The 11,244-nt window shown below is 27.3% G+C and overlaps 1 protein-coding gene across 3 annotated transcripts; it reads left to right on the top strand.

Annotated features, from left to right (window-relative positions):
- The first annotated feature begins 2,576 nt into the window (after positions 1-2,576).
- Positions 2,577-11,025, top strand: LOC110623232. Of its 3 annotated transcripts, none has more exons than XM_021768162.2 (10): positions 2,577-2,881; positions 3,861-4,232; positions 4,326-4,409; positions 4,522-4,824; positions 5,141-5,279; positions 5,407-5,569; positions 6,171-6,299; positions 6,807-7,001; positions 7,620-7,742; positions 10,405-11,023. In XM_021768162.2, exons 2-10 carry the CDS (start codon positions 3,953-3,955, stop codon positions 10,513-10,515), a joined length of 1,527 nt encoding a protein of 508 aa, XP_021623854.1. In that variant the 5' UTR covers positions 2,577-2,881; positions 3,861-3,952; the 3' UTR covers positions 10,516-11,023. The 3 variants fall into 3 exon arrangements, with proteins under 3 accessions (XP_021623854.1, XP_021623860.1, XP_043810305.1); XM_021768168.2 differs by having other exon boundaries at positions 5,150-5,279; positions 10,405-11,019; XM_043954370.1 differs by lacking the exon at positions 2,577-2,881 and adding an exon at positions 2,945-3,710 and having other exon boundaries at positions 10,405-11,025.
- The last annotated feature ends 219 nt before the right edge of the window (positions 11,026-11,244 follow it).

Raw genomic sequence — 11,244 nt, 5'->3', positions numbered from 1 at the left:
GAATCGAATTGACCGAATCAGACCGGTTCGGTTCGGTTTCTGACCAAAATCGGTTTGATTCGGTTTTTATAAACACTAAAATTTTGATTTTTGATTTATTTAGTTCAGTTCGGTTTTGAACCGAACCGACCGAATGCTCACCACTCACACCCATTACAAAAATTGTTACTATTTTATGCACACATTGCTTTATGAAGAAAGAGATAGCAATGATTGAAGCATTCATAGAAAATGAATTATGCATACCTCATGGTAGGGAAAAGCTTTGGATTAAGCTATGGGAAATTATTTTTTTAATCCTTTCTTTTTCGTCCAATTGTCTTTCTACCCAAATTTATGTCGCGGTTTTGCTTTAGCCACCCATATCCTTCCAACTCATAAGGTTAAATATTTAATTAAGAGTTTTTAAAATTTAACGTTTTAAAGTTATTTTAATTGTATTTATTATTACTTTTACCTTTAAAATTTGATAAAATTGCAACATCATTCGCCACGTTAATAGTTCGCAAGTAAATTTTAAGATAAAATTAATGATAATTTTAATCAAAATAAAATCAAGATAAATTATTATTAATATAAAAATTATTGATAAAAAATAAAATAAAATTAAATAATAATAACAATAATTTTTAAATATATTTAATAATAAAAAATAATATCTTAATAATTTTATAAGTTTTCAATTATATAAATAATGATAGGGGTATTTAGTTAGATATTAAAAGATATTGAGTTTAATTAAAAAAAATAAAAGTATAGAGTAAAATTATAATAAAAATAAAATATAGAATTTTTTTAACGATTAATTTTAAATTTTACTAATATAGCATGGTGTTATATAAATTTTACTGTTGTAGCATGGTGATATAACATTAATATAATAAGTCACGTAACAATTTCATTAAAAATGAAATTTTTAATGGTACACGATATAATTAAAATAATTTTAAAAGATAATATTTTAATTGATAAAAAAATATGGGTATAATTATAATAAAATTAAAAATATATTTTTTTTTCTACTATTAACTTGTGAAATATTATTATTTATTTTATATAATTTAGTGAAATGAATTAATTGATTTTTATATTAAAAATACATAAGTTAATCCTTAACTTTTTTAAACGTTGACCATTTACTACATTTCATAAATTATAAAAATTAAATATTAATTTATTTTACAAAAAATATTCTTTAAAAATAATATTTATCATATTTATTAACATTTAAAATATTCAGAAAAACCAATTAATAGAAAATATTTTCTTAATCAAAAGAAAAATTAAACTATTTTAAAAAAATGTTTTGAAGTCGTTTTACTATAATTTAAGAATTTTACTAATATATCTTTATATAAATTTATTAATAAATTTATTTTTTAAATTTAAATTAAATATTATTTTATTAAAAATTATTTTTTATAAAAAATATTTTCTAAATATAAACTATTTCTATAAATAAACAAAGTCTAAATAATTATTATTTTAAAATTATAGTGACTATATGATTATGATAAAAAATAGAAATTAATTATTATAATTTTAAAATATAAAAACTAAATAATTATAAAAATTAATTAGAAATAAGGACATTTTAGTTATCCATACATTACTAATTACTTAAGAAAACGGAGGGATTAAATTTTAAAAAAATAAGAAATTAAATAATTAATGGTATGAGAAAATTAGAAATTAATTAATATATTTTTAAAAATAGAGAAATTAAATAATTAATTTTATAAAATTATAGAAATTAAATAGTAATATGATATTATTAATTAATTAATTTATAATTAGTTGTTTGTTTCTTATTAATTACTGAGAAGTCATTTTCACATATGAGTTAGCACACATGCACACGAGCGTGTAATCCTGTATAACAAATCTTACTTTTGCAATGCCACTCTGACACGATAAAGACCTTTGCTCTGTTTAACTATTTTTGTTAGGTTTTTAATACAAAATTAAATTTTATTTAGTGTATATATTATATTTAAATATTTTAATTTAAAAATTTAAAATTATATTTATTTTATTTTATTTTTAAATAAAAAATTAAAAATTAAGAGAATAAAATTTAAAACTTTTCAGATTTATTCAGATATATTTATTATTAAATTAAAATTAAGAGTAAATATTTAATTTATTTAAAATTTATTTTTTTTACTGTAATGTTATAAATGAAATAATAAAATTTATTATTATTATTAAAAAAGTTATTATTTAATTTTTATAATACGGAGAAAAAATGCTATTTTTTATTTTAAAATTAAAAGAAATGTAACTATTGTTGATGATTAACATAATAAATATAATACAAATATATATATTTTTATTTGTTTTAAATTATATCTCAAATTTATTTTTAATAAATCTAATAATTAAAATTTTGAAAAGAAATATTGAACCAGATCAGACTTAAATTATTTGATCTGATTTCATTCTGACTCAAAACACATGATGATGCTACAATCCGGTTTCAATTTCACCCCAAATTCAAACCGGACCGCGGCCGGTCTGAGCGGGGTAGGCGGAGGTTCTCCGTCTTAAAGCGAATTGCCCGCGAAAGCTGGAGCAACAGACAAAGCATGGAAAAAAAAAAAACAGAGAAGCAAAAAATTGGAAAAAGAAAATATATAGACAGAGTCTAGAAATTAGCAGTAAAAATAGGATCCTAAGAAAGCGGAACCTCAAGCTGTTATATTGCATTGTGTTGCATGACATCATCTATCTCTGTCTCTGTTTCTCTTTCTTCTTATTATTTGTGGGATTTACAGCTTCTGCTGGTGGTTGTTGTCTCATAGATTGAAGGAAATGGGGGAAATCCAAATTTGCTGATTTATTTTGCTGGGATTTCCCCCAAATTCTTCGTTCTTCTCAGGTTCTTTCTTCTTCTTTTTCTTATTCTTCTTGTTTTTGTCTCTTTTTAATCCTTTGTTGTCTTCTTTTCTTTATTTTGATTTGGTGATGTTGTCCTTTCATTCATGCATTGCCTCTGTTCATTTGAATCAATGTTCTGTTGTTACTTGTTTGTATCTTCACAGGTTTCTTCTTTTCTTTCCTGTTGTAGAAAATTATATTTCCCAATTTGATGATTTTGTTGTTGTTGATGGGATTCTGTCTGATGCTCAAAATGGGTCCTTTTTAAATTTTTTTTTTAAAAAAAAAACCTAATGTTTCAGGACATCAAATTTTAATTAGGAGTAATGTGTACTTTCTGATAAGGACTTAATACCTTTCATGTTTCATCATTTGTCTAGTACATAACTTGGCTGTCTAATTATCTGGATTTACTTATTGTTTTTCTATCTTATATGATGTTGTCTCATAGCAATCTTTTCTCTCCTTTTGTACTCTGATGATTCACTTTATTTCTTTAATAAAAACTCATTTGATTCTATCATATGCTTGCAGACACAGAATTACATATTTTATATCAAACCCAAATTGATTCCTTTCCTGATTCATGATTTTGTTACCTTCCTGCTCATTCTTGGGCCTTAAATTGTTCATGATGTCATCAATTGGGATATCATCCTGGACAGACGTTTAGTTGTATGATAATAGGCTTGTGAGAACTTGAAACCACCGGAAAATTATTGAAATTGGCGAGGAAACCTGCAAGAAAATGACATGGCATTTTCTGCAGAAGTTCTCATCACCTGAAGGCAACAAAAATGAACTTTCTTCTTTTACAACTGTTTTAATCTGTGGGTGCTCTTGTTATTCTTTATAGCTTTTCTCTATCTTGATATTCACGGTTAAGTGCTATAAGTTTCGTGTTAATAGTCCTTACTCTAGAATTGGAATTCTACTCAATCATCCACTTTGATAAATTTTTTTGCTTGAAAATATTGCAGATTCCTGTTCTTTCCTCAGGCTTGTATTCTTGGTGCCTTCTCTTTGAAATAAACATTTACAAGTTTGGTGTTTATATAAAGTTGTAATCACAATGGGTGGTTGCGTCTCGACAGCCGACAGAAGAACAAGATTGCATAGGAAACGCCACTACAAATCAACCAAACGCAGAGAAAAGCTTTCCACTGCTATTCCTGATGCACCTATCAAACGGTTTAGTGATTCTTCTGCAGTAGGAGATTATACCCTTAGCGAGTATGTTCATCTTGATTTTGAGAAGGGTGCTGCAACTACCTGCAGAAGATCTGAAGCTTCTAACAAGAATTTCCATCTAACTCAGCTACAATGGAACCATAGCCAAATTGATTCAAATGGTATGTTCTCTCCCTCTATTCGATGTTTCAGTGCAATACTAACTCCTCGAAAGATCATACATATCTCATTGCACAATAATTCGATCTTTGCAGGAATATGCCAAGAGGAAGTATGGTTTGATTCTGTCAGTATTATCGACTCAGATTCGGATGATGACTTCAGTAGTGTGCATGGAGGTAATACATTCTCATTCCATCACAACCAAGTGACTTTTTTTATTTTTTGAATTCTGACTCTTCTATTGGTAGCCAATGCTTTTCTTCTTTTTTGGCTTCTTTGGTCTGCCAGATGGTTTTGGTTCTGTTGGTAATACAATTGCGTATGGAACTGCATCACGCTTCCTAGATACTGGAAGCAAGTATGAGGGGTTTTATGAAAGTTACCTGAAAATAGACGGAGGGGTTCCTAAAGATTATGACATTGCTACAAAGACGAAGAAAGTAGTTGATGATCCCTATGGAAGTTTCCAAGGTCTTAAAGAGCTCACTTGTGACTCTGGAGAGAAAGTTCAAGACATTAGAAGGAAATCAACAGTTATTATGGTTTCTTTAAAGAGGAAATCCTGCGATGGACAGGAAAAGACCCAATTCTGTAAGTAGTCACAGTTGCTGTTTTAAGTGTGTTTAGAATTTAATTATTTGAATATTCCTATGAAACTTAATGCAGATCTGCAATATGGTGTATTTCTTACTAATCCCTACCACACATGATATACAATGAAATGCAAAGTACATGGTCATGATTTCTATTTTCCAATGCCATGTTTTGTTCATAGAACCATTCATGACAGATGTCTGTAACCTGTGAATTGAACATTTTGATAGAGGTGCAAAAAATTAAATTGCAGCTTTTGTAAATGGTTTGAATACAAGTGTTGCTCTTCACTAATTATGAATCAATGTGTAAGCTGGTGCAGCTGGGAGATTGGTATATCGCCCGAGAGCAGGATTTCTAATTCCAAGTTCAAAAGGAGAGAAGCCTACTCCAGGATGTTGGTCTGAGGTTTCACCTTCAGTTTTTAAACTTCGAGGCGAGAATTATTTCAGGCATGTTATTGCATACTGTAGTCTCAAGTCATATCTGCATATCTAGTGCAGGAATGTTTTTTGAAGTTTTTCCATTTCCTTGCTGTTTTTCTCATGGAGTTTGAACATCAAAAAACTAATTATGCAGAGATAAGCAGAAGTCCCCTGCTCCAGATTTCAGCCCCTATATACCAATGGGTGCTGATTTATTTGCATGCCCTCGAAAGATAAGTCATATTGCTCAACACCTTGAGCTTCCTTTTGTGCAGCCACATGAGAATGTGCCATCACTTCTGATTGTTAACATACAGGTAATCCCTCCCTCTTTTTTCTTAATATCTGTCATTCCCTTGAGTTTTTCTCTTCAGAGTTTATTATGGATAGAGAAAGCAGTTTCATTCTTACAGAGATAAAGAGCAAGCTGTGATGTGGCTTTGTATTTTGGATATGATTTTATTTTTGGTCAATTATGATGCAATTTGAAAAGATCATGCTGCAATTGCAACCTTTTTTTCCATGAACATAAACTTTAACCCAAACTGCATAAATCTTAAATTCCATTTTTTTTTTCTTCTCTATACTGTGATTATGTGTGCCTTAGATTTGTACACCTATTCTAACAGTACTTTACAGTTTCAATCAGTTCAGCCTAAAACAAAAAGGCATTCTTCCCATATATGAAAAGAGAGAGAAATTTGCAGTTGCACTTAAGTGAATTTCTTGTTTTATTTCTTGGGAATTGTTTTACCAGAACTGTGATTTGGAGTAGAGTGAACTGCAAACAGGAAACCTGAATTTTTTAACTAAATATTAACAGTGAAATGAATTAGATGAAGTTGGAAAATTATGATATTTGCTTCCCTTTCTTAGGTGGAGGATTTCACGTTCTGATTCTGGGTGTTTTCATTGCAGCTTCCCACTTATCCTGTCGCCATGTTCCAAGGTGAATGTGATGGAGAAGGCATGAGCCTTGTATTATATTTTAGACTATCTGAGAATTTCGACAAAGAGATATCTCCTCATTTTCAAGAGTCCATCAAGGTATTCTCTGAACTATTATTCAGACACCCTTTGTTATGTGATCTTCAGTTGATCAAAATGCAAAGTCTAGGCCCTTTGTTCAAAGAGAGTTACTAATTCTTCAGTAGTAATATCTCCTCGGCGCCCATTAAAAAAACCTCAAATCTGGTGAAGAAAGCCTATCCTAATTGCCTTAGATCAACCTGTTCACTCTACAGAAAGTAGTTTGACTGATAAGGTGACTTGCAGGCACAATCACTGAGCTCAAAGTTCTTATCTGACAGAAGCAAAATACATAGATTTTTTTGTTTTCTCCTTAGATATTTGGGATAGGGGAGGGAAATTGAACTCTGATCACCATGGGATTCCCATATATGCCTAGCCAATCCATCTAGTGGGTGGTTGGAGCAAAATGCATAAATCACTTGCTTGATTCTTTGCTTTTGTGTGACTGCAAAATGCAAAGCATATAATTCCTTTTTTCCATTTTATATTATTTTAGCTGATTACTGTTGCTTTCTACATCAGAAACTGGTTGAAGATGACATGGAGAAGGTTAGATGCTTTGCAAAGGAGTCAACAATTCCTTACAGAGAAAGGCTAAAAATTCTGGTAGGGCTGGTTAATCCAGAGGACTTGCAGTTGAGTTCTACAGAAAAGAAGCTTATAAATGCTTATAATGACAAGCCAGTTCTTTCACGCCCTCAGCACGAGTTCCACAGGGTAAAGAATAATTTTTCTCTTACTTCACATTCACATTCCACTGCTTAATTTTGATATTCACTCATTGAATAAAGGATAATTTAATATTTAGTCCTTATATTATGGAAAAACTCATTAATTAGTCTCTTAATTTTAAAAATATATTAAAATATATTTAAAATTTTAAAAAATCTACTAATTAGTTATTATATTAATTTTAACCGTTAAATATTTTATCATTTAGTTTTTGTAGTTTGAAAAAATATATTAATTCATCCTTTAGTTTTATAAAAAGATTTATTATTCAGTCCCTCTCTATCTATCGAGACATTTTAGATTTTTTTACAATATTTAACGATTAAAATTAACGGAGGAGCTAATTAGTAGATATTTTAAAAGATAGAGATATTTTAATATATTTTTCAAAACTGAGAGACTAACTAATGAATTTTTCTAAAATATAGAAATCAAATAGTAAGTTTCCTTGAATAAATATAAGAATCAAGATAATGCAATGGGATACAGCTAAAATGTTGAACTGGGATTGCCATTAGCCAGTAAATCCCATTTGAGTCTTGCAATCGATTCGAAGCCTTTCTGCGCGTTGCTTATGAAGAAAAGTTTTTTTTTTCCCTGCAGGGACCCAATTATTTGGAGATCGACTTAGATATACACCGGTTCAGCTACATATCTCGAAAAGGACTTGAAGCTTTCAGAGATCGTATGAAGGATGGGATAGCTAATGTGGGATTAACAATTCAGGTATTGATCTAGTAGCTAATCCTGTTTCATAATTTCTCTCTATCTTTTTCTTTTTTATTTTGTTTGACCGATAATTTGACTATTATAATTCTATTTAATTTTATTAAAAAAAATTTTAAAATATTTTTTAATATTAATATTTAATAAAATTTAACGTATTTAATTTGAGTATAGTTAAAAAATTAATAAAAAAAATTATATTTCGTAATATGTGCGAATAAGCAAAATCAACAAATTTTATAGGACGAAGAGAGTATTAATTTAAGAAAAATGATTTCAAAGATGAAAGAATAGATATAGAACAGCACTTTGTTCCTCACTTGTGTTTGTGTTACGGTTTTCCTTGTTCCTGTTTACTTGAGCTAACAGAATTAAACTAAGGTAAATTACTATAAGGTCCTTGTAGATTGTCAACTTTACTATTTAGTCCGTATTTCTAAATCACACCATTAAAATGCCTATATTTTGTAGGGTAATTTACAGTAATTATGTTCCTGAGATTTAGTAGAACCTATAACTTAGTTTCTACTTGTTTTTAATAGTAAATAATTTAATTTTTTGATTTTTTATTTTATTAATAAATTAGTCGTGCAGGACTAAATTATTATAAATATTAAGGATCATGATAAAAAAAAATCTTAAATTATTCGTATTAACTGATATACTCCAAATTATAAAAATTAATTAATATACTTTAAACTAATCACTTAAATTTATTTATATCTATACTTAAATTTATTTATATCTATCTAGAAATGTCATGTCAATCATCCTAGTCAACACTAAAAATTAATATTTTAATATAATCTAAATATATAATTATAAAAAATTTATAAATTTTATTAATTTTAACAATTATACTCTCAACTTTTTCTTTAACAAATATAATTCAAATTAATTTTTTATTTGTTTGATTTTTAATTTTGATTCGACTTATAATTTTAGATAACGTATTTCTAAGAGTCCATATTTTATTTTTTTTATTTTTTTATATCGATACATGTAATTTTTTATGTAATTATTAATTATAAGTATTAAGTGTTGTGCTAATAATACTACTAGTAAATTAAGAATCACATTCCTCACTATCTGAGAATTAATTATACTTATTATATCTATTTCAATAAAGTTGGAAGTCAACTACCATTCCAATTAATTAATAAAAAATGCTAAAATAAATTTAATTTATGACTATATTTTATATATTATATAATGAATTTATTCATTTCATATTTATTAAGCAGATTATTGATTTTCAGCTTAGTCAAAATGGATATAATTAATTTTTTAAATTGAGAGAATTATGATTCTTAATTTACTAGAGTCAATATTTTCACAACACTTATCATTTATAACTACGCAAAAAGTTTCACTTATTGATACAAAAAAATTTAAAAAATGAGTTATTGGACCTTCAAAATATATCGTCCAAAATTATAAATAAACTAAATTAAAATTAAAAATTAAATAAAATTGAAATATTGATTTGGGGTATATTTATTAAAAAGAAAGTTTAGGGTATAATTGTTAAAATTAATAAAGTTTAGAATTTTTTCAATAATTATCAATTATATTGAAATATTAATTTTTGGTGATAACTAGGATAATAACTTGGTATTTCCATTAAATTTAACGGTAAGGTTTAAATTTAAGTGGTTAGTTTAAGGTATATTAGTTTATTTTTATAATTTGGGGTATATTTGTTAAAATATAAATTATTTATGTTTTTTTTCATTATCCCTAAATATTAATATAATAAGATTAAATTATTATAAATTTTATTACTAAAAATTAAAGGAACTAAATTGTCATAAAAATTTAAATTCGAAAGACTAAATTGTTATACTCTAACACTGAATTTTAATAAAAAGACTATTTTATTAATAGAAATAAAATGATAGAAATTAAGTTGTGGGTTTTGTTAAACCTCATATACTATATTATAAAAAAAAAAATAACTATTTAATTCTTGTAGTATGGCAATTGATCTTCTATTTTAAAAAAATATATTAAAATATTTTTAACGTTTTAAAAAGTCTACTGATTAATCTATCTGTTAATTTATAAAAAAAAATCTAAAATACCCTAATACAAAGTGAATAATTAATAGATTTTATAAAAATTTGAGAAACTAACTAATGAATTTTTTAAAATCATAAAGACTAAACAATAAAATATTGAACGACTAAAATTAACGGAAAGAATAATTAGTAGTACATTTTGAAAATTGATAGATCAATTAGTGAATTTTATTATATTATAAAAATTAAATAGTAATTTTTGTATTATAAATTACTTATAAAATTAAACTTTTTAGTTCTTTTGTCAAATAAAACGCTTGTCACTTTGTTATAACTTATGAGAGTGGTAAAAAATAATATGAATATCTAAAATTGCATAGTTAAATAATGTATATATAGTTGAAATTATGAAATTAAATAGTATAAATATGTAAGTATAAAACAAGTTGATTAGTCTTTCTTTGGCAAAAGGAAGAAGTTTTAATTAAGTGTTTAGAAATAGGAACTAAGTAGTAAACTTCGACAAAACACAAGAACCTGAAAGTAATTCACCCATTAAGCTATTTTCTCTACTTGCCATCCTTCATTTACTTGTTTTGGAATCAAAGTGTGAGAAGCTGAACTGTTTTTTTCCACGGCAGGCACAAAAACCAGAGGAACTGCCAGAGCAAGCTCTATGCTGTGTGCGTTTGAATAAGATTGATTTAGTTAATCGTGGCCAAATACCCACCATCGTAACTAGAGATGATTGATTTTTTTTACACTTTCAGATTAAGTCCTCTGCAACAAAATTATTCTGCCATACAAATCCATTAAGAGATGTATTTTGTAGTAGAAACATGACCATCGTCACCAGCACAGATGGCCAAAAAAATGGAAAAGAAAATTCCTCTTCTGCTTTTTTTTTTTTTAATGGGGTTTATATCTTTGAACAAAAAAGTGAATTCTTCTCAATTTTATCCATAATTCTGTATTATTTTTTCTATTTCATTATGATAATGAAATTTGTAAGAACAAAGGATTGGAAATCAACTCTGGGAGATAAGTTTGATTTTTTTCAACTATAAAAACCCGGCTATGGTCCAATTCAGATTCATAACCGGACTGTTTTCTCCATCTGCTTAAACTCTATCGGATCTAAGATGATCCTGTTCATACCGACTTTAGATTGCAGAGGCCATGATTGAATTCAAGTTATAAACTTCCATGGCAGCTATAGTACGGCACAGGAACACAGCAAAGCCCAAAAATTATTATTTTTTTCTTCTACCATTATTAAATTATCTTCAAGTTCTGGGAGGATGAGAAGTCACCCAGTATTCATCAGCCACTGTACATTTGCTTCAATTAGTCACTAGTCAAAACATAAACCAATAGGGCTGATGACTCGGCTTCATAGCAAAATTAAAGGCTGAACCATGTGAAATCTTTTGAACCAAACCAGTCAAAAACAAAGCCAACTCAACAGATGATAAGGCTAT

The sequence above is a fragment of the Manihot esculenta genome, chromosome 1 (assembly GCF_001659605.2).
Source record: "Manihot esculenta cultivar AM560-2 chromosome 1, M.esculenta_v8, whole genome shotgun sequence".
NCBI lineage: Eukaryota > Viridiplantae > Streptophyta > Magnoliopsida > Malpighiales > Euphorbiaceae > Manihot > Manihot esculenta.
Note: the sequence above shows the minus strand (reverse complement) of the source record. Positions and strands in the feature narration are given on the sequence as shown.